This window comes from Anopheles gambiae, chromosome 2 (assembly GCF_943734735.2).
Source record: "Anopheles gambiae chromosome 2, idAnoGambNW_F1_1, whole genome shotgun sequence".
NCBI lineage: Eukaryota > Metazoa > Arthropoda > Insecta > Diptera > Culicidae > Anopheles > Anopheles gambiae.
In genome coordinates this window covers 117,310,438-117,335,354 of record NC_064601.1, presented here as the reverse complement: position 1 = coordinate 117,335,354, position 24,917 = coordinate 117,310,438, and the positions used below count along the sequence as shown (strand labels likewise).

The 24,917-nt window shown below is 48.4% G+C and overlaps 1 protein-coding gene across 1 annotated transcript in view; it reads right to left on the bottom strand.

The window, feature by feature from the left end:
* LOC1269586 (uncharacterized) overlaps window positions 1-24,917 on the bottom strand; it is a 49,995-nt gene that overhangs the window by 19,290 nt on the left and 5,788 nt on the right. The window contains exon 2 of the mRNA XM_061649428.1: window positions 4,871-4,936. Coding sequence (XP_061505412.1) covers window positions 4,871-4,936 — 66 coding nt within the window. The remainder of the gene's footprint in view (window positions 1-4,870; window positions 4,937-24,917) is intronic.

Genomic DNA, 24,917 nt, shown 5'->3' with positions numbered 1-24,917 from the left:
AAACGCTTCGCACTAGTAGTGCCGCTTCAGCCAAGAAGAGCGCCAGAGCCAGTAGACACGCTTCCAAGTCACGCAAACGCCGATACACAATCGATCGTGTACCGCTCTAAGGGCAGAAGGAAGAAGAAGTAGCTGGTCAGCAAGCATGCGGTCGTTACGCGTTTGGCTCACCTACCTCCCTCGCAGGTATTGATTAACGAAGCGTACGTACGTTGTTTAGCATTGACTTGGTTAAAAATACTTCGGTGGGGCGGCGCACCATGGAAATGGTGGCAAAAGAGAGTTCGACAACACTTTGCCCCCACGCGTGGAATGGAAGTTTTAAGGTTCAAGGCAAAACTCGTCCTGTCAGCTGGTGCACGTCCTGTGTGGAGCGCGTCCTAATGCTCTCACCCGCCTCAGTGACATTGGTCGAGAGCAGAAAGATGGATGATGGCGCGGCCGATGAGCGGGTATACACGTTTTGGGTTCTTATTTTCACCAACTACCGCCTCTACCATCCCCCCTCGACCGCCTTGTGTGACATGACAATTTAAAAGAACACTCATAAACATCCAACGCGAGCGGTGCGATGATCGTGACAGGCCAATTCATTCCGGCGGCGTCGCTCAGCTTTTTTCTGATGTCACTGTAACGCCCCCGGTGGTGGTGGTGGTGCGCATCTCGAGCGTCTCCTCTGTGTCAATATAACATTTTTCGCACCGGCTGCACTGCTACCCTTGAGATGCCGGGCTGGCGCAGCCGGGCAGGACGGACATGATCGTAAAAATCGAAAACGGCGATCGTGTTGTTATTTTTTCGCGATAGTCAACACAACAGTTGAGCTGGCAGGAACGGAAGGCAAAAGGGAAAAATGAATGGACAAATGGCCGCAACAGCACAACAACAACAACAACGCACACACGGCCGTCGTCCACACGGTTGGTGGTGGTGGTGGTCGCGGGTTATGTCACACGCCTAGCAAAACCGCGTCCCCGACCCCATGGGGTGGATGAAATTATTTTTGATTTTCCGAGAAACCGTGACAGTGGCCGGACTGTGACCGACGTGTACGCGCCACAGCGCCACGCCGAGCTGTACGCGCCTGATGCGGGTCAAGAGGTGTTCCCTTTACGATGGATTATGTAGGAAGCGCAACCGGCTCGTAAAGACACATTCCCTGTAACGCTCGCCTGTGTAAGTGAAGGGGGTCATTTGTTTGCAATTTAACGTTCCATGATCGAGGCGAAGATGTCATCCGTTATGGTATACGTAACAGGCAAGCACACAAACGCACACACGCTGAAACGACCTTAAACTAAGGTGCTAAAAGGCGTAATCGCATGGGTGAATCCGGATCGCTTTTTTTACAGTCAGCAACACTGCCACCCCTCGCGTCCCGGTTGGATAGAAGCTTGAATAGAAGGGCCGATTCGCGTCTGATTGTGAATGCCGCATATTCTTACTGGGGGGAGGGGGGGGGGGACGCCTGCAGAAGGATGGACGCGATCGCTCACTCTTCATGCACGGTCGGGGGGTTTGGCGAATGGCGGAGCAACAGCACAGTGCGAAATAGGAAGCGCGACGAAATGTGCTGATAACAGGCACTTTTGACTGGTCGTCACCACCACCACCACTATGGCAACTAGAACGTCGCTGCTCACATTAGAGGGTACGGGGATGGTACGGGGTTCAACGTCAAAAGTCCACTCAAACCAAGCGCGGACCTCCTCTACGGCGACTAACTGCCGTTTGATCGGGGTTGTGTGAGCGTGAGTGAGAGAGACAGAGAAGAAGAGAGAAACCTTTTCGATGTCTTTATTGCAATAAGTGAAAAGAAGTTAGAACATCGGCTAGGCAAGCGGCGAGTGGGTCCCATCGTTTCGTGTCCCCTTGTATGCAGAGAAAATTATGTGCAGCCAAGATAGTTCTTGAAAGGGTTCTTACCTACCACACTGTTACCGATTTCAGCGCCAAAAACATACGCAGCCAATACTTTGACACAGTTTTACTGAAACAGTTCACTAAAATTCAAACGTAAACGTGGGTTCCACAAAGAACAACACCAAACTCTCAACAACGGTGGAGGTATGCGGGAGGGTTGGTGGTGGTTTCTGAGTTCGTCACAACACTGCGATAACAAACAAACGGTCCCAAAACCGCGATCTTGACCGATAGAAGCACACACCAAACAGACGCTCGCGAAAGGAAAACATCAATCAACCGGAGCCGCAGAGAGCGCACGCACGCGAACCGACCGCCGATAGCAGCAGCGTACGACCCAGAGCAAACGTTGCCGGAGGAAGGTTGACGCGGAACGCGGAAGGGGGGAAGTAGTGGGGGTTGATGAAACGACCACCACGGTGAGCATATGGCGGGCCTGGCGCGCTTGCTCATCCGCTCGGACTCGAAAAGACTGAAAAGCTTTGGCTTCTGTTGGTGCTGCTGCCTACTACGCTACCTTCGCTGACAACGAGCCAACATGAGCATGAGAGGAAAAGAGAGAGCCCACGATCGTGAGCGAGCGAGCGAGCGAGAGCGGGAACGCTCGCAAACCACACAACATCAACAATCAACAGTCGGGCATGTCAACGTGCGCCCTCTGACAGCTGATCGCACGAATATACGCATACCGCGCCGCGCTGAGTCGCGTTGAGTGAGCTAACCCTCTGCCCGATAACAGCAGGGGGAGTGGGGGGAACGGCGCATTTCTCATGCGGAGAAGTGAGAGAACCCCACCGATAGCTTCCTCACCATCTTACCCGTTTTCTCAGCAAGACAAGGGGGATACTTCCCTACTTGCTTCTGAGTCCCAATGGTTCTGTTACATTCAATTGATAACAATGGGTCAACGGAGAAAGATATTACAAAATCTTGAAGGATGTCCAAACAGGATGTAAGTTAGCAACACAACAAAAAACATTTGTTTAATCATTTGTAGGGGGACCTTACTTATCGACGTTAAATACATCTACAGGTCGACCTTCTTCTTTTCCCTACCACAGACAGGCTGATTTCTAACAGGAGTCTGTCTCTCGGGGAAATAAATAGATCAATGTGTGTCTGCGAACCAAGCGCAGAGCACCATCCGCACCAACCGCACACCCCTACTGGCGACAGATTTCTGCATGCCGCATGGCATGGCGTGCTTAGAGTGAAGCGGCAACGGCCGGAGGACGGAGAAGGGTGTTAGCAAACTCGCTCAAGTGTCGCGCCGTGTCAGCGGCAGAAGAGCAAAAAGAAGAGCCGGGAGGGCAGGATGGAGCAAGCGGCTGATGAGACGACGGTCTATTTTATATACTTTTTTTGCCCTGCCCTTTCCGCCCCCCCGGGAGAGCCTACTCTTTATCACCATTCCCCTTTGCTTGCCACCTCCGTGGACTCTCTATCTCCGCTGCTGCTAGGCGACGTGACTCCTCCGTGGTGTGATGGAGAGCTCACAGTGTAGTGTGGTGGTGGCGTTATCGCTAATTTAATTTACGCGCCTGCCGAGGGGCAAAACGACGTCTCTCTTTCTCTCTCATTCACTCGCGCTCGTTCTCCCTGTCTCTCTATCTCTTTCCCGCAGCTACCATGCAGCTACGTCAGTTTGTCGTGGCCTCGTCGGAACCGAACGCGCTTAATTCAACAGGCACACTCTGATAAGGATGTGAGGTTTACAGTCAGTGCGATCGAGGAGTGGACATTCGAAGAGCTCGAGTAGAGATTATTTTACGCTCTTTCTTTCTATCGATTTGAGTATCGAAACAACTTCCCGCTGTTTATAAAACCAATTTAAATGATATCGCGCCTAAAATCGTATGATTTGCGTGCTTTATTTAGCTTGCTTGTCAAGTCAACGTTGAGAGATCGTGATCTCATCATCAAATGTATCGCAAGACGAAGACGGCTTACCCTACTACCTGGTGTTGCTGCTGCTATTTGCTTTACTATGCATGCTCACACAAACCCTCAAATCGCTTCTCTTGATTGCAACCCCAAACGCTGATAAAAACGGGGATAGACGAGGCTACATCACGAGGCACTAGCGACGCGCTGGTGTGTCACTAAAGCAAACACGCGACGACGACGACAATAAACAAAGCGCCTTTTGGAAAAGCGGGTAACCTTAGGCCTGACGTCCAGACGATCGATTCCGATGTGATGAGCATTCCAAAAAACTGCTACCCTCATCTCCTTCTTCCCCTTGATACTCAATGAAGCTCTTTAGCAGGCAGTCAACAAAACTGACGACACATTACGTCCTCGCAGACAGGGCGCGCGTGGTTTTACTGTTTTCTCCCCCCCCCCCCCCCCCCCCCCCCCCGAAAGGAAGCCGCCTAAGTGCGAAACAAAGCGATAAGTGTTTCCTGCTTGAAAAGTGAACCGTTTGTGTGTTTGGCATTATAAGGCCAGCCTCGCCGGGCTGCAAAGCAACACACAGATGACGAATACTAGTGTCTTACTTTTTGCTCTATTTTGCACACCACCCGAGGAGGAGCGTTTTTGATAGAAGGCGCAATTGCTATCGCATGGAAAATGGTATAAGCACGACGCTCTCCTCCCTCTACACGTTCAGCGGCGTTGGAAGGCAACAAAACAGCCACATTGTGTACTTGGGACTCTCTATCGTCAGTGAGGCACCAACGGTGCGAGAGACAGAGGTCCGAAATTTCGGGTCGCCACGGTTCAATGGCCTGTCTGGACGGGGCTGGAATTAAACCACAACAAAGCGGTTATGCTAGTTGCACGCTCGCTATCATCAAGGTCAGCAAAGCTCAACGCACATGTGCTTATGAAATATGTTTTGCGCGTGAGTTATAAGAAGAGCCCCAACCAGCCTTCACACTCAGTGACAACGTGGAGTAGATGATGTTACGTACGTAGCGGAATCAAAGACTATTGAACGTACCTTTAATTTTGGCATCCTTTTTATCGGCTTGCTTAACATCTGGACTGTTTTTCCTGCCAGTAGATTCTGTAATGAGAAAACGAAACATAAAATAATGATCAGTACATGTAACACAATTTTCTGGATCTTAAATGAAGGGTTTTGATTGAACTGACCTAGTACATCGGGTCTCCCTCCCTCCCAAGACCCCGAGCCATCTTATCGCTCTTATCGCAGGTATGCAACAACAACAACAAAAGGAAAACCATCGGTAATGAGCCAACCCCTGTCGCCCTGTTTTCTTTCCCCTTCATTTAAATGGATCACGCGGTTTGGTGCAAATTCCACCGAATTATCAAAATCCTAAAGCAAAAAGGGCAAAAACACCGAAAGCGGACGTGGGGGTCGGTCGTCTAAGGTGTGTCCACACAAATGGAATAATTCCATCACACATCCATCATGATTATTGGTTCATAAAACCAGCACACACACACACACACACTTTCGGGAAAACCCCTAAACGATAAAAACGCATTTTACTTCCTTTTTTGCATTGACAGCGTCATCAGCAGTTGGATTCCACCCCCTCATCTTTGGTGTATTCGAATGCGCGAGAGTGAATAATATGGTGAGACCATCCGACGAGTGAGATTAGCGATGAGAAGAATGGGTGAGCAAGCGGTTACGCTCGCGATGAGAAGAAAAAAAAACAAAAACAGTTCTCACCCCAGCGCGCGCGCGGGGTTCCTCGCCGGCAATTGCGTGGTGCAGGAACGCGTTTGGGATAGCCCCCCAAACAGACTGACACACACAAACACACACAAACACTCATAAGCACACGCCTCACAACATGTTTCATCTGCCTGAACCAACTCGCCCCTCTCACACTACCCACCACCCCAATCGAGTTGGTGGGCGATCATCATCATCATCATCATGATCAGAAGCGCTCTCATGGCACATTCACAATCGTAAGGTTAATAGGGGGGAAAAAGAGAGCGAGAGAACAAGATGCCCCCATCATTTCAATCCTTACCTCCATTCCACTCCCACCAAACCCGCTCCCTATCAGCCCCCGGGTCGAAATCAACCCCCTCTTCTTCGTCCCGTGCGCGTGTTGTTTGATTTTCCACTCTGTGTGTTGTTTTATATCATTTTTTGCGCTCGCGTTCTCTCCGTTTCATTCGCTCTCTCTCTCTTTCTCTCTCTCTCTTGCAACACCCGAAACGTCCCGAAGGAATCCCGATGCCGACAAAACCGTCACCACCCACCCCAAAACCCCTCTTGGTGATGATGATGCTGTTGCTGCAGCTGCTGATGATGATGGCGACTGTTTGGCGGCGACCGTTCCGTCGACGACGGTTGGCGACTGCGAGACGACGACGGGCCAAAGAGAATGTGTGTGATCATTTCAGGCCGACCCGGCATCCGTTTCTCCCTCTTCACACCACCGTCCTCCCTCCCTTCATCCTGCCAGCTCAACCCAACACAGTGATCACTTGTCGGGTTTTGTTGTGTTGTTGTTTTTTTTTTGCAGCTGAATTTCTTCCTTCTCTCCCGCAACTTCACCCGCTTGGACGATGGCCTGGACCGGCCGACACAGGCTGACCGACCGACCAATCTAGCATCCCATGCTACAGGTCTTTCGCTATCTCTCTCGCCCTCAGCACCACCTCTGCACAGCTCCCTGCTCTCCCTCCCTGGGGGTGAAACAGTTCTTCTTCTGCCCGCCCCGTGAGTCCCGTGTTTGTACCGTGCGCTGTTCTTGGCAATTGGCGGCTTCTTCCCCGCGGGCGGCCACCAGACATTATCACGATCCACCTCCTCTGCGCTGTGATTCTGTCCTTTTGATCTGGTGGTCTCGCGCCAGCAAAAAGGTTATTATTAGTATTAGCATTATTATTTATATTATTATGATGGGGCTGCTTTAAAGCGCTTTAATGAATCAGAAGCCAGACTGCACTGCAACTACGGAGGACAGCGTTTACATCTGTGGATGCTCGCGTTTCGTGTGCTCACCTTTCATGCTCTACGCGGCCTACCAACACAATTGTCAGCAGGTTAAATACCTAAAAGTATAGTGAAATGATCTAACAGTACCGCATCAGCATCAGACCACTTTTCTCTCTTCTTTTTAAGCTCATCTGATCTTCTTCCTTTCTTTCGGCATATTCCTTTCGCAACCGTAATCGGTGAAAAGTGATCTTTCTCCACATGAAGGGAAAGAAAAGCCTCAAAATAATCCTGCAGGTCGCTTCGGAACCGGGTCGCTTTACCTGACCTCAGCGGAACCAGGGTGCAAGGAAAGATCCTTTATTGTTTCGTGCTTTATCTTAGGTTTATCCTTGACTTTCACGATCTTTCGCCTAAATCGCTCGACTTATCGCACTTGACGATTGGGAAAATGCTAACCTTTTTTAACACAAATCTTGCAACAGTCAAGAAGTAATAATTTGTACCACAGAGAAAAGCGTATCGACACATGCACTTGACTCATTCCCATTTTACCTTTATGTCACCAAGGACTGCTACAATCCCTTCAATTCCTGACAACTTAAAATATATCGCTCTCAAATATCGTTATGAAACGCTTTTTTTAAACCGTTCGTTTCATTCAAACAGAGCGCCCCAACATGCAGCTTAAACCCCAAACTGGTTTACTGGTTTGGCAGCAACAACAACGCTTTTCGAGAGGTTAAGCATCGTTCGAACCCATAAACATCAATGAAGCAATACACAGTGTACAGCCCCCGAACGAAAGACAAATTCCTCATCGTGCAGCGAGAAGACCTCTATGGACGAGAAAACTGGTCCATTACTTTACGACACAAGCGCAAGACAAATAAGTATTTTTTTGTGAATGTAAACTGTTCACAAGACTGAAACTTGAGCAAGCAACCGTAATCTGAACTCACGTGAGAGTGGTGTTCGTAAGCAAACGACCACAAAACAAGGAGTCCAAAAAAGGATGCGAAAAAGAACTGATTTCGATGCATGGAGAGGGAGGACGTCTGAGGGAGGACAGTGTTGTGGCGAAAGGCGATGAAGTAAATAAAAATCTGCAAAAATGCAAGGTGCACCAGCCACCAGCATACAACTAGAACTTGTTCTCTCAAAAGTGGGGGGAGGGTTGGTCTGATGCAAAGGCTGCGAGATCTGTGTGACAGAGAAAAACGTTTTTTTTCTGTAGTTTAAACATGCTTTCAAGGATAATCAATTCATTGCGATACAAGGGGACACACACTGTAACGCTTATAATTCCCGAGCATAATTACTATGCCCCTTCGTCGTTCACGTGTATATGTGCGTTCTCGCTCCCTCATTAACGCAGCGTAGTAGGCTGTGTTGCTTGCTGTGTGTCTGTGCGACAGGAAAGGGATTCCAAGCCGGACGAGGTTTTGGTTGTTGTTTTTAACCGAGTTTTCTTACTAGCTGCGCGTTGTTTTCCTTTTCCTCTTTGTCAATGTACAACAAGGCAATCCCCGGAGAGCGGCACAACAACAACAGCAGCAGCAACATCAGCCGGACAACAAAACATGAGAATATTCGGTAGGATTCCGTGTGAGTGTCTCTCTCTCTCTCTGTCTCACACACTTTCAAATACAATCACATCTCGATTACGCTTCCTTTTCTCACAAGTTCAACCAAAGTAAACCTGCCAGTATCAATTGGAGCACCCCCGACCAAAGCAAAGGGAGGCAAGTGGAGAATCTCATCCCCCATGGTATTCCCCATCCTGCTCTTACACTCTCTCCAGCAGGGGCGATGGAGGAAGCGATAAGAAACCTGCCCAAACCAGCCAGCCAGCGAGAAGGAGATTCCTTTACCGGGATGGGTCGTACGTACTGCTGTACATGAAGGAAACGGCGGCGGCGAACCGACGGCGGCAAAGGCAAATTTGATGGTGCGGGAGCAGAAGAGCCTTCCTTTCCACATCCAGCTCCCTCCCTTCCATTCCCTGGCCAAACGACGACGGGCCGCACATACAAGCAGCAACAAGCATCGGGCGGCCTCCCGCGTGAAAACGGAGATGAGAAATGGATAGAAAAGCGTGAAAATAAACCAGTCGGGAGGGTTGATCGAGAGGGAGAGAGAGAGAGCGAAGTGTGGCAGGCGTTGGGATAGGGAGGACAGGCCAGGAAAGGAAGGCCAGAGAAAGACACGCACTCGAAAAACGGCCCCGGGGTCTCCTCCGGCATGATTCGTCTGGGTTTCCGTACCAGTCACGGCACGGCACGGCAGGTTGGCGCCAAAGCAAAGCACAAACACACACACACAGGCACACAGGCACGCATGTACACCAACGGCGTATCGATGACCGTGCCGTTTGTGTAAATGAGTGAGAGTGAGAGAGAGAAAGAGAGACGTAGAGGGTGAAACATCCCGAAAGTGAGCAGTTTCGTCTCGCTAAAGGCCTAAACAACAAAAACCTCCTCTTCAAAGGTACAAACGCCGCTCACATGTTGATCCCATGCGTCTTCTGGGTGTGCGTTTGATGTGCCATAAGGGGTTTGGGAGTATCCCACAAGTCAAAGGGGTTCGTCGTCCACACGCACGCAAGTTAAATGGACCTTGGATGGTTGGACGGGACGCTTGCTGAGAAGCAAGACGAAGGCTCACGCGGGACACACCATCACCTTCCTTTTACAGGTTTTTTTTTTCAATCGTGATTTTTCATCCACTGAAATTTTCGTCCCACCGGTCAACCTTTTCCTTTTTACGAAACGGTGTGTGTCCGTGTGTGTCCGTGTTCTTTAACTGCGCGAGATGCTGCAAGTTTCTTTTCATTTTTGGGCTTCGTTTCGTCCCATTTCGTCTGATCCCTCTCAGAGGCCACGGGTTCGGGGCGGTGTGGCTCGAGCAGAACGGCTCCTTTTACCCAACCTGTGCCTCTTCCCCCGGGGTGTGGTACGGACGAGATGTGTGCAAAGGCAGTTGCTGCTCCTTCGCATCGAAACACCTTTTGCCATTATTTTGAACCATCCCGTGCGAAGAGATGCAGACAGTGGACTGAACTGGACTGGTCTGGAGCACACACAATTTGGCAATTTAGGGACGGGGAGGTCGGGTATCTGGTCATATTTCTTGGTACGTTTGGCGTCCCCTGAAGAAAGCCACCGACAAACTCTTTTTTGGACAATCTTACAAGCACTGCATTTGCTTGTGTGCGCATAGAAGATGAAGGAGATCAAAAAGCGAACGAAGAGGATCATGACATGGAAACGATCGAGTTTGAGAAAGGATGGAAGATGCATTATAGCAAGTGCAGATTGCGTTTCTGTGTTGTGGTACACACAGTTCTTCCAAATAAAACCACAAAGCAGAAAACGACTACAAAAACACAAACGAAATGATCTTGAGATCGTGAGAAAATATTCCGCCTCGACGGTAAAATTGAGAATTGAACAGGTTTAGTGCACCCGATCGTTTTTAACGATTTGGCATTCATTGTGGCATCAAAGTAAGGACAAAGGTACCGTTACGTGTTAATAAAAGGACACTCGTTTGGTTGATTTGATAACCCATATTCCTATGCTGTTCAATTACCCGTTTTACACACCAAAACGATTGGTAGAAACAAAACCATACAACCATGACATGACATATGCGAAGCAGTTTGAAGGAATTCCGCAACCGCTCCTTCGTTGTGGTGTTGTGCACGCCTCAACTGCAAACGGGTATTGGTGGAAAGATATGTTAATCGTTCCAAGCTTCCGTAAAGTTCTCCCACAGTAGGTAAGCCCATGCGGTGTTGTGTCTGCGCGGAGGGGATTGGATCGCGACCGTTGATCGCGTGGGCCACCCCTCGATCAACAACAAGCAGCAACAGCACGAACGCCAACAACAACACAGCAGCTGGCATAAGCAATGAAGGCAAAAACAGCGGCAAAAACACACACACACACACAACACCACACTCCGTGGGCAATGACGGAATGAATCAGACGCAAAAGGAGGAGGAAAAAATGGAGAAAAGAGTTCACAGAGAGCTAAAAGAGCGTTCAAAACAAACGGAAACGAAAAGGCTTCCCATTCTCCTTTGCCTCTTAACCAGCACCACCACCACCACCACCGACAGTGAAAAGTGTCTCCCGAATGCGTCATGAGACCTTCAAAGATCCTCCTCCACTCCAACCACAGGGTGCGCTTTCCATCCGCCGCACCGCATCCATCGGCGGCTTATCTTCGAAACGGTGGTAGAGGCCATGTTTTTTTGTGTGTCTCGTTTGTCTTCTCCTTTGCTACGCCATCCCCTCGGGGGAAACAACCCCCTGAGCCGGGGCCCCGTGACCGAACCCGAACCGTGTATCGGGCGTCTCGCTGGCGGGGTTGACACGCCGCAAAGCAACGGGCGAGCGCGCGCTCGCGCACACACACGCGGACATTGTGATCGTACGCGATCGAGTTTTTTTGTTGTTTTTGTTTCGTTCGAACGGCAACGGACCCTGTCCAAACAGGGTTGTGAGGGGAGGGCAGAAAAAAGACGCATGCAGGCGTCAGCAGAACCGACCGAACTGGTTTCCCCCCCTGCTTGGCTGGCGGCGGCGGCGACGGCGACTGACGATCGCTGGCTTGGGATCTTCGTACACATCACGAGAATCACCCCAATCACCACACACACACACAAACGCCTTCATCCTCTACGGTCGAGTGGCCCGGCCGGACCGGACAGGCAAGATAACGGGGCTAAGAAGCGGGACGGGTATTGCAGGCGGAAATCGGACGCGCAGGGAGATTATTCGGCTATCTCGTTTTGTTGTTCCCACAATCCCCCCGTTTTATCCATCGTTGCCAGTCGCCGGTACGTGTTTTGTTGTTTGTTTCGGGAGTTGAACATTTCTCGATGGGCCGCTGTGGCGACAGGTGTGGCGAGACACGAGAACGGTCGACCAAAACAGAGGGATCGTCCAACCATCGAACAAACAACAATGAGAAGGGGTTGGGGTCGCAGGGTCCATTTCAAACGGGCGTCTTGATGTACGATCACATTCTCTAACCCATTAGAGCGTTGATCCTTTTGAATATAGTTGCCACGGTGCCGTTTGGTAGCATTTTGGAATTGCGACGACCTTGGGAAACACTTCCCGACCAAATTAGTAAAAAAACAGTCTATGGTGAGTGAGTTTGAAACAAAATTGGAAGGGATTTATTGCTCATGTAACACGCACAAGACACAACAATATTGAAGCTCAATTAATTTTGGTCCTTCGAACCGGATTATTAACATACGCAATGCACACAGTGAAGCAGCCATTACACAACGTTTCTCATTAATCAAACAAAAGGTACTGATGACCAGAGAGGTGAGGGGGCAAATGGACAGTGTACCACGCCACCTTGTCAACTACAGAGAGCATTATCAAACGTTTGTCCGTTGGACAATGTAATCCATGTGTCACCGGGCTGTATATGCGGTGTATGACAAAATCAATGGCAACGCGCGCACACATAGACACAAGCCCCAAGCGTGGCAAAAATGGCAACTCATCTCCAACCATCACACACTCTCATCATCTCGAACGGGGCCAGATAGCCATCCGACATACGTAAGTGGTAGGGATGGGTGGAGATTGTCTCATTACTTGGCCCCCTTCCCTCCTGTTGGAACATCATACTGACACTCTGACTCACCAATACTGGCGCTGGGTGGGAGGATTGAGCCATACTTTTTCACTGTCACTGTCACCCCGTCGTCGCCACCTCAGCCATCCAACCAGCGACACAGTCGAATGATGATAAACTTTATCTCTGCGACCGTTTTCCACCATTCTCTGCTCCACCCGCCCTCCCTTTTGTTGAGCACGGGGGAAGGAGATTCCCATTCGTATCACGGTCGGTACGGGTGCTCCAGGGCTCCAGGGTGGAACTTCCCAGAAGTTGGAGAACATCCACCAGCCCGGCCCCTTCTCCTCCGGTGGAGGGAGTTGTCTCGTCCCCTACTAAAGCTGGATTTTCTGCAACCGCATGCCTTTGCATCGTCATTGTTGAGACCGATACCGAATTGGTGCGCAAAGGAACGGAAGCAACAAAAAGCGATCCACAGACACAGTCAGAGACAGACTACTGGCAGACGTGTAGTGGTGTCGGCAAGCGTGTCTGTATGCACAGCGTATATTACGGTTAGTGGTCGGCTTCCGCCATTGCTTACACAGCTTTTGATACCGATTGCCCGAGAGCCCGGGACCAACCGCCCAACCAACCGCCGCCTGCTTTGCAATCTCCCCAACCCCAACCACCCTGGAGGCGCACGAGAGGTTCGAACAGAGCTCCAACTGAGGACAGCAAAGAATATGTACAGCCGGAGCGCAATAGGACGCGCGTCTGTTTCTCTCGGCAGTATCAACAGGTTCGACTCTTTTGCGTCATTTATCGCGCACTCTCTCTCTCTCTAGATCTCTCTCTCTCTCTCTAGCTATCAACTCCTGTGTGGAGCTCGAAAGGTAGTTTCTGTCTTCTGTGCCCTTTGAAGTACTTTTTTGTTCGAATGGTACTCGCTTCTGCATATGTTGCTTGAAAGATGTATCGAGCTTGAATACTCAAAACACTCGGAAATAGGGCCAATCATTCCAAAACTGTCTCACGAACATTTCTTGCAATCAATCAGGAGCTCGCCCTGAATCTTCTGCACTTGGGTCACTCACTCACAAAACAACCTTTGCTACACGCCTTAAAGTGCGTCATTTCAAGCTGAATACCAAGCAATGGCGCAATTTGGGGCAAAAACATGAACACTGTTAGCAAAAACGGAGCGCTGCCGTATTATGGAGAGCTGCCCGCTTGGCTACGGGGTTTGATCGCCGCTAATTCTAGCACCTTTTTTACCGGTGGACAGAGTCATCAAACCCAACCACCACGAAAAGCTGATGTTTGCGTCATACGAAGATCGTGCCTTTACAATCAAACACAAAAACTCGGCGGTGGCGGACAAACGACTCCAACGGCATGAAAATGAAGACGTCTTGGACCGCGCACTAGGAAACCATTATCACAAATTAGTTTCAATTTCAAGCGTGTGATAAACAAAAAGAGCGAACGATACCGTAGTACTCCACTTTCAGCTCAACACACATTCGACTCGGTCGGTCGTCGCCATCGTTCCCGATTTTCAAAAGACCATCAAAACAAACCCACGAGAGCGAAGATGGTCATACCATCGCGTCCATCCAGGGGGAGAATGCTGCGGGTGTTTTCTTTGGCGACATGGTGGCGGGCAACCCGAAAAACTGAGCCGCCCGTTCCACAACCGACCAGCAGATACAGAGAGACGAACCACACGCACATGCTCTTCGGTAAGAAGCGACCAAACTTCGACAAATAAAAAGCCGATGCCGGGGGACGCCCGCTCTCCACAGCGCACAATTTCCAGTCACAAAATTGTTACTCAAAGTGGAAAAGCGGCTGGAGAGAGGGGATGGCATACCACCAGTATCCCCCCTCTAGAGTATACGCAAGGTTGAGTTGAGAAATTATGAAACACGTGTACGCAAGGCGGCTGAAAAGTATACAACAGACGCGCAGAGTGAGAGAGAGAGTGCGCGCGTGTAATGGAGGCGAAGATTTAAAGGCGAAAAATACAAAGCATCCCATTGCCGCCCGGTTGCATGATGGAGGAGGTCCAATGGCGGGAGGTGAGGTGGGCCGGTGGTGAAGAAAACCCGGACCCACAGCACGCCGCCACCGCGCAACAAAAACAACGTCGGAAAAGGTCATCCCCCGAGATCCCCGCGAGAGTGCGCGCACAAGAAACGCGGATAGAACAGAAGAACACCGATCGCGCTTGGCACCGATCATGGCAGAACACAGCAGGGCTGGAGCAGGAGGAGCAGGTGGGCGAGGAAGGAACGTGTGGGCCACTTACATTGCGTCTTACGGTATGCGCACAGAGAGGGAGAAAGAGATGCAAAAGACCATTCTTAGGGAGAAGAAACCACACACACACGCGCGCGCAAACACATACCAGACCGGATAAACGGTGCACACGATCTCACGCAAATGATCGAGCGCGCGCGGTGAGATCGTGCGAAGAAACCGCGGCGCGTTCAAGTATCGGAGAAGCCGCCGCCATCTAGTCGCCGGTGAGACGGAACGACGGAGCGAGCGGGTCCGTCGCGAGTTGGAATGAATGTCGTCGCGCACGTCACGAGGAAACTCCCTTTTCGTCCGGGGGTGGATCGGGCGTGGTGGTGAAAGAAGGAGGAGGAGGAGGAGGAGTAGTGGGAACAAGCCAAAGGAAACCCCAACGAATGAACGAACGAACGACCGAACGAAACGAATGCGCCATACACACAAGCGCGCACGCATCAACACTCACAGACCGGTTTTATGTTAAACGACCGGTGTAAGAGAGTGTGTCCCTTGCCTCTACTCACCCTCACACACCCCGAGAGACACCCCTCCCATACGCTGCGTGTTGGTGAAGGGTTGAACGGATCGTTTCACGCAACACACACCAGAGCCTCGGCCGTTCGCAGCGCTTCAAACCCAACGCAACGTGTTTCAAATCACTCACCCCGCCGCCAGCGGACTTTATACACTGGCGAAAATAAAAATTGCGTACCACAAACACACACACACACACCAACCTTCTTGGCATTTTACCGGGGCAGAGGGAAACAGAGCAGAGAACGAAGTATTGAGAGCAAGGTGCCAAAAACGTGATCTTGAGGATGTGCGCGCCGCCCCAAAACGCAAAGAAAGAGGAAGGATAATGGTGATAATAATGGTGAATGTAAAAGGGCGGGGGGGAATCGGTACAGAGCAGGAGCAGAGGATTTATAATCTTCGTAATGCATACAACAAGCAGTGTGTGTATATTGTGCAAGATTAGGCACATACACAGAGAAGCTCCTTGGGGTGAATTACTCAAAAACATAAGCACAATCAAAACATTCAAATGAAGCGTATAGAGAAAAGGGAGCGAGTAAAGGAATCGTCTGACTCATAGTTTATTAAAGTCGCCTTCATTCCACCGAACGGAGGAAAATTGGGGGAAATAGGTAGCGAGCAGGAATGAGAATAAAACGGAACCGGTTGCTTCACAGTGTGGACAAAGCGGCAGCGGCGGCGGCGGCGGCTCCAGGCTGGTTTGGTGTGGTTAGCCCGCTTCCGGTCCAGCGAGTGTGTATGTGTGCGTGTGTTGATGCGTTCAACCTGTTCCACACGCAGTGCATGCCGCATCATCATCATCATCATCATCATCTCCGGTGCCCCCTCAATTGCTCTTTCAACTGGCCACGAAAGTGGCGATCAAAAAGACACCGTAAAATACGTTTACCACACTGCACCACGCCCGTCTTCTTCCTTCCTCTCTCGGCGTTTCTCGCTCACCTCCCATCCATCCATCGACTATGACGCATTGGAGGGTATTGGAGGATAAATAAATAAATATGATTCATCATCTCACCCTCGCGGTGGTACGGTCTCTTTTACCTTTTTTGTTTCGAAAAAGGGAGTCCGCCCGAGTCGTAATGAATCATTTACAGTTCGTTACCTGCCGCAGCAGCATATTGCACTTTGTTTGCATAGTTTGTGCATCGGGCTTTTATTATTACGCCGGTTAGCCCTTTTCTTTTTAAGAAGTACATGTAAAAGTAAATACATCACACAGTTACGGTTAGGAAATACTTACTGCTTATGACAGCTGCCACACAACAGCTAAATGACAGGTATGATTTTATGACAGGTATGACAGGGAGCACGGTGTCAAGTACACACGCAGCATAATGCAATAAATCTCCACAAAGAATCCCCACCCAACGGTGATCTCTATTCAAGTGTATAATTATGCCTTATATTCAAATCACCCCGGAAGTCCGGAACAAAATGCAAAGGCTCCATTCACACCTTCCGATTGTTTGCTTCCTTCTTATGCCGCTGCCAGTTCTTCGGCCAGTTCTAGCCATTTTTTCGGCGGTTCGGAAACTCACTTCCCATGGAAATGCCACTATAAAAAGGCACAGATAAAAGAGAGAGAAAGAGAGAGAGAGAGAGAGAGAGAGAGAGAGAGAATGGATTTGGAGGAAAACGAAAAACTAAGAAAAAAAAACAATAATAAATGGATTGGAACCACGTTTTGGGCCAGTTTTGTCGGCGCTCGCATTCCAATAGGTTCGGCAATTAACCTGACTCCCCCTCTTTGGTCAGATAAAAATAGCCAATCTTCTCAGCTTTCCTAGCAGGACGGGGCCGGTCGGTGGGACATTTCTTCTCAAGGCCACACAGTGCGCACCCCTCTGTGTGTGCAGATTCGCATTTCATCAAATTCCATACCGCAACACGGTTGGATGCACCCAGAAAGGTTTGATTACATCTGCACAATCAACACACCAGCAGGTGGGGCTGGAATTTGATGGGACGGAACGGTGTATGGGATAACAGAAGGGCAATGAAAAGGGCGTCATCATCTTGCTGCTCTCGATGGGATGATGTGTTTGGGAGTTTTTGACGAATTGGGACACAAAATTGAGGTTTATTTCCATCCTCGTCCTTGCTTGGTGTAAAAATATTTTCTTACCACTAAAATAAAAGGCAAGAAGACGATCAAACAAATTCCATTAACCTGCTCTCTCTTTTTCCCTAAGCGCTCGTTGTAATGAGGTTGGCGTTGGAACCTTTCCAAGCACCATTTCCAACAAATCCCTCCCCAGCACAGAGCGGTGGATAAACGCACAAAGAAACATCATCACCACCCTGCGGCTGGAATCGTTCTGCGCTCTAACGGTAGGTAAAGCAGAAAGGCGGTTTGTGTTGCTTCCGTCCTGTGTGGCGTCCTTTTCTTCTGCTACTTCTTCCTTTTTCGCTTGTTACAGTTCACCTAGCTTCCGCTGCTAAACCCACGCGCCAAAAGCGCCGAAAACGGTTCACCAAAGGCCACCACGTTTGGGTTGTTTGGGTGATATGGGGCTACCTTTGCGCAATCGCTGACGCCATCGGAAGAAGCACAAAAACAAGGAACACCGCCAACAGCACATCCACAGCATCCACATTCGGGATGTAGGAAAATCCCTCCCCAAGCGCACCCACACTACGGAGAAAAGCCTCCGCGTAGTGATGTTTTCTTGTGATGACGCACCACTTCCTGCCTGCCTGTGTGCCTGCCTGCCGGTTACAGAGGGATTTTCTCTGTCTACAGCTCTGGGTTGTAAGGCGTAGCGTTCCGAGTAGGACGATAAAACCCTACCCAATCTGCTCTGTTCGGGTGTGTGGTGCGCTTTCGGAAAGGAAGAGTCCTGCCCCAAATCTCGCTCCCTTCACTTGGCGTTGGAACAAAGTCACTGTTCCAAAGACCATACCTACTCACACACTCACACACAAGGGAAAGCGGCATGAAACGTGACCAACGCCACTCTCCGGGATCGAGATGAATACCCATGATTTTCTATTACGGAATCCTCTCATTTTGTTCTTATTAATATGCACGGCTTTGGAGGGTTGAAAAATGCGCTGTGGTGAAATTTCCCTCGCAACAATAGAATGCTCCTCGGCGTTCCATTATTAAGCGAAGGTATCTGGTACGTGGGTACTAGCATAATGTATCAAACTTACTGCAAAGGATGTAAGTTTGCAACAGTTTTGCATTATTTCAATTGGTTTCATTTTCTTTGCCGTTGCTGTCGCTTTACATACTAACAAGTAAGGATGGTTACATCCATCTAATCGCGTAGGAAGAAGGCCACACCCATTTTAGCGATTTAATGTTGTTTTTTCTGGAAGTCTTCGTTAGGGGAGAAGAACTCCCCAATCTCTGGGAGGATATTGTAACGACCCCAACAAATGAACCAACTTCCATACACTCTTGCATCTTCTTTGTGTCTTTTGTGGCATTAGTAAATGAGCAAGAACAAGAACAAAACCGGTGTCCCACCCGAGGAAAAAACGCACTTTTTGGATGTACTAACTACAGACCGTGGGACCAGCCAGGCCCACCACAACACAACACCGACCAACCAAACCGATGAACCGACGGAGGACGCAGCGACACACCAGGGGAATCTCTACTTGGTTTGCAACATTCTCCGTACATCACCCTGTTGCTCATCGCTTCCCCAAACATTCTTCCTCTCCCCCACATCCTCCCCTACCTCCCCCCAACTATGTAAATGGAGTGGTGGTGTTGCAGATAGCTCACCGTAATCTCGCAAAACGTTGACGTCTTCGTCGTTTGGGGTTCGTTCGTTCGTTCATTCGTTCGTTCGTTTGCTGGTGCGCGCCCCGCATGGTCGACGTTGAGTCGCCCTGGTGTCATGATTTATTTTTGTCCGAGGCTCGAGCACGTTCGCACGACGATACGACAGGAGGCATACCGATGGGCCAGATGGAAGGTTTTGTAGGAGACGGGGGGAGCGGTGAAGGGGAGGAGATAGCGCGCCAGCGGGTTTGGCTGAAGACGGAGCGGAAGACGGCAAGGCAAAACCAAACACCAATGCAAACGCAACTCGTCGAAAACTCGTCGCGACGGCAACGGCATGTGTGGCGTGCTCCGTTGCTTTGGTGTAGAAATGTAGAAAACGAGGCAGCCTTTGGCCTCTACGATGTGCGACGTGCAAGAACGAGATAAAGATAGAGAGAGAGGGCCGAGAACGTGAGTCAAGCAAGGAGATAGAGGGAGAGAGAAATCATGAAATGCCTAAGGACGCACCCATACACCCACGACGACGTGTCCCTTGGCTGCATCGTAACTGACCCGGCAAAGAGACAGGCGCGGGAAAGGCCTGTGGTGTCCTTTTTTGCCTCGTCGTGCGACACTTTCTTTGGCTTCCCTCCTACAAACACTCACACACACACACCCAGCACACACATACAGACTTTTGTTTCGAGAAAGCTGGTAGAAGGGCCAGAAAGTTTCGGGCCAGGGTTTTGGTGTGTGTTTAAGGGTGTCCTCCCTATTTTCCACTTCCACCTCACCCCCTTGTAACATGTCGACCGTAAACAACAGCGTGAGCAAGTGAACAGAGTGGTGCGCTCCGACAGTTTTCCACCTCACTTACTCACACTCTCACGCGCGCCGCTACCGCCTTTTCTCTCTCGCTCACACACGCAGCACAACTCAGGCTTCCCCCTTGGGCCAGACATTTAGTGTTTGCTTGTGTGCCGATGTCTGTCCCTATCTATGTTTTCGTGTGGCTGTGTGAGTGTTGTGTGATGTTATGACGCTTCACTCTTTCCCTCCGCATTACGTAAGGGGGATTCCCATACTATGAAAATAACGGCATACCCGGCAAAAACAGAGCGCGCGCGGCAAGGGCTCGACAACGACAACGACGACGACGACGCCGTCTCAGATCGCCCTCTTGTTGCTTCCCTTTTTTATTGTTGCTGTTGCGCAGCGACCACATCAAAGGTGGCTGTTTGAATTTATAATTAAATAATTTATATTTTGTTCTTAGTAGGCTATGATAGCTTGTAATTTAGAGTATAAAAGGAGGAAATAGTTATAATAAATCAGTCTTACACCAGCATTTCAAGAGTGCGTTTCTCTATTTGGTGTTAAGATTCTCCCGGGTGAAACCAGGGCGAATACGATTGCCTTCTCGACGGCGCTTTACGAAATCAGTAGCGGCGCTTCCACGGCATAGACCTCCCAATTTAATTTGGAAAAGAGGTAACTAGCCTGGTAGGCCAATACTGAAATTAGTTTGGTGAAATAGAGTTGGACCGTTGACGCTCCTGAAACCCTTTTGCCCGGGACGTTCTGTTCCGTGGCAGCAGACGGTTATCAAGCGCTCCAGAACGACCGAAACCTTCGCGGTCGGCTTGGCCGTCGGGCCCGGAATATTGGTGGCTCCAGAGAGGAACCTCACGGAGAGTTCCATTACATCAATCTTGCTTGAAGCAAGCGAAGTAATCTCACGAACTCTATTTTACTGTTGAACGATATCGAATAAACCATCAACCCGCATATTTTTTTTTTTTCGAATAACGACGAGAGGAGGAATTTGTTTGCTGTCGAACATGGCGACAAGGAAGAAGTTTTTTGTAGAAAATAAGAATGGCGCATGCAGATTGTGCAATGAACCAGATCTGGCGGATAATATGGTTCAATGCGATGACTGTGACAGGTGGTTCCATTTGAATTGTGCGAAGCTGACTCGCGAACCGGGACCAGATGAACCATGGCTCTGCATCAAGTGTTCCTCGAGAGATGTTCCTGAACCATCATCGAAAACATCCGATACAGCCGAAAAATCGCTGATTCAGGAGCTAATAAATGTACTGAAGGGAATGACTACTAAGACTGAAGAAACAAAAATGACGGACGAGACCACGAACTCTGCGATACGGCGTGATACGCTAGTTCCATTACCCTATTTTGATGGCAAACCTAAGGAATGGCCTTTATTCAAGAAAACATTAGACGAGACAACTAAGGATGCAAAATTTTCGAATTTCGAGAATTTGCGAAGACTTCAACAATACGTGAAAGGAGAAGCAGAGCGAAGCATACGACCGCTGTTAATGGACCCAAAAAACGTTCCGGCTATCATCGAACGTTTGGATGAGACTTACGGTAGACCAGATCTTGTATACAAGGATTTGCTAAAGGACATTTTGAAAGTCCGAGTTAACAGGCATTCGCAGATTCCGGAACTTTCAGAATCCGTGGAAAATCTGGTAATTAATATGACTAATTTAAACCATGGCGAATATTTGAACGATCCACGATTGGTTAACGAGATCGTTGAAAAACTGCCGATGGTATTCCAGTACCAATGGTCGGAATATAACCAAGAGAACGGCGACCAAATAGTCAATTTGAAAGATCTAAATGAATGGCTGAAACCTATTGCAAAAACCATCAGAAGAGTTGGAATACAAGATTCACGAAACCATCAGCCGGGAGAACAACGTCATGCTGTACCTGCCCGAAACAACCGTCCAGAACCGAGAAATCAGATGATCGAACAACGCAATCCTGTTCAAAGGCAATGGAATCAACCTCATAATAATGAAAACAACGTGTCAAGAAATCCGATATTAAATCACCATCAATTGTGGCCTTGTACACAAAAACTGTATTATCAAGTTGTTCCAGTTATTTTAAGAAATGGATCGGAGAAAATAACGACCTTTGCCTTTTTGGACCCTGGATCATCTTTAACTCTGATGGAAGAAAATATGGCAGAGCAATTGAAATTGAAAGGTGTAAGAGACCCGTTAACAATGAAGTGGACAAATGACATCGAAAATACGGAGTCCAACAGCCAAAGAGTTCGCGTGACAATTTCGGGAAAAAATAATAAAGAATACGAACTGAACGATGTAAGGACGATACGAAATTTGGATTTACCAGTTCAAAGCCTAGATGTGGAACAAATGAAGGCAGAATATCCGTACTTGAGTAATATCGAGATGGACAGCTATCGAAATATTCGCCCTTCTATATTAATAGGTTTGAACCATAGTCATCTAATAGTACCGATAAATCGAAAAATGCGTAAAGCAGATGAGCCAATCGCTATTTACACGAAGCTGGGTTGGATAATTTTCGGTTTGGGCAAAGCAACCTATGACTGCGAATCTAGTCATCTGATGGTTCATAAAGGAGACGAGTGCATGGATGAGATGATGCGAAATTATTTTTCAACGGAAGATTTCGGAGTGAAGGCAACAAAGATGGTGAAATCTAGTGCAGAAGAAAGAGCGAATTCCATCATAGAAAAAACTTTGAAGAGAACGGGAGAGCGGTTTGAAATTGGTCTATTGTGGAAAAGTGACGATCTGAAATTTCCGAACAGCTATAACAACGCTTTAACGCGGTTGAAATGTATGGAGAAGCAATTAATTCGAAATCCTGCGTTGATGGAGTGGGCGAATAAAACGTTTGAGGAGTATGAAGCCAAAGGATATATCAGAAAATTAACGCCGGTTGAAGTTTCGAAGCATACGCCCAGGACATTTTATTTGCCACACTTCATCGTGGTTAATAAAAACAAGCCGGTTCCGAAGCCGCGTTTGGTTTTTGATGCAGCTGCAAAAATCAACAATGTGTCTTTAAACTCTCAGCTATTGGTCGGTCCAGATGAAATGGCTTCATTGTTCGGAGTCTTGATTCGCTTCCGTGAAGGACACATTTGTGTGGTAGGCGATATAAAAGAAATGTTTCATCAAGTGAAAATAAGGCCGGAGGATCAAGACTCACAAAGGATTTTGTGGAGAAAAGGAGATGCGAACAACCAGATTGAAACTTTTGTGATGCAAGTGATGACGTTTGGAGCAACATGTTCACCAGCTTGCGCTCAAGTGGTAAAAAATACAAACGCTAGAAAACACGAGAAAACGCATCCGTTAGCAGTAGAACCAATAATTCGTCAACATTACGTTGATGATTATTTGGACAGCTTCTTTTCGTTGGAAGATGCTGTCAATACTGTTCAACAAGTGATCGAAGTGCATCAGAACGGAGGTTTCCACATAAGGAATTTTATTACAAACAATAAGGATCTAATGAACAGTATTTCAGAAGAGCGTCGACAACAACGTCCTGAACCTTTATCAATGGATGAGAAGCAATCGAACGTGGAGAAAATCCTCGGTGTACAATGGGATACGGTTGCGGACAGTTTCGGCTATAAGGTGAACTTGAAAGGAATATCATCAGACATCGGAAATAATAAGAAGCCTACGAAACGAGAATTGTTAAGTGCGGTCATGAGAACATATGATCCACTTGGGCTGATCAGTTATCTAACAATACATGGACGGATCCTGATGCAAGCTGTACACGTTTCTTCAAACGATTGGGATACTGAAATTTCCAATTCGCTGTACGAGCAATGGAGAGAATGGATAACCATGGTCGAAGGTGCAAAGGATCTACAAATTCCTAGGCCATTACTAATCAATAATCAAGGACCGCTGGAGATACATACATTTGTCGATGCATCAGATCAGGCATTTGCGGCATGTGTATATCTTCGATCCTGCTTCAAAGAACATTACGTGGTACGACTGATCTCTGGAAAAGCTCGTGTGGCACCAATACGAACACTATCGATACCTCGGATGGAGCTGCAAGCGGCTGTGTTGGGTATTCGTCTAACTGAAGCAATAGCAAAGGAATTACGTCTGCAGATTCAGAAAACAACGTACTGGAGTGATTCACAAACGGTTTTGTCGTGGATAAATAATCAACACCGAAAATATCATTCGTTTGTGGCCCATCGAATCAGTGAAATTTTGGAGGTATCAAGTGCCAACCAATGGCGATGGGTTCCATCAAAAGAAAATCCCGCTGATATTGCTACTAAGATAATCAAAGATACGCGACTTTGGTTCAATGGACCCGATTTTCTCGTAGAGAAGGAGCAGTTTTGGCCGAAAAAAGAAAAGATCGTTGAGACGGATGAAGAAAAGAAATTTGTAGCCATGCATCAAATCGTCGATTTGATTCCGGAAAACAACTATTCATCATGGAGTAAATTGTTGAAACATACAACCATTTTGAAGAAATTCGTCGATTTTTTGAAAGATCGGGAGAAATTTTAGAAAAAAATTGATCCTGAGGATGTCGATGTCGCAAGAAGGGCTTTGATACGCAAAGCTCAAATCGAAGGATTTCCGGATGAATATCACGCTCTTTGTAAAGGAAAAGTAGTAGAGAAACAGAGTCCAATACATAAGCTAATGCCGTTTTTGGACGAACATAAAATACTACGATCCAGAAGTCGCTTAGAAAACATTGCTGCTATTTCCATGACAACAAGATTACCGATATTATTGCCTCAGAAACCTCGCATAGTAAAGCTGTTAGTACGAAACTTTCATGAGCAATACCTTCATCAAGCAGACAACGTAGTAATAGGAGCTTTGCGGCAGATCTATTGGATAATCAATCTTCGAGTAGTACTAAAAAATGTGAAAGCATGCTGCCAAACGTGTATATTGAAAAATGCTACACCGAAAGAACCGTTGATGGCACCTCTACCGCATTTTCGAGCACATCCATATGTACCACCATTCACTCATACTGGAGTGGACTATTTTGGACCGATAGAAGTTGCAGTGAAGCGATCCGTGGAAAAGCGATGGGGAGCGTTATTTACATGCATGTCAACACGAGCGATTCATC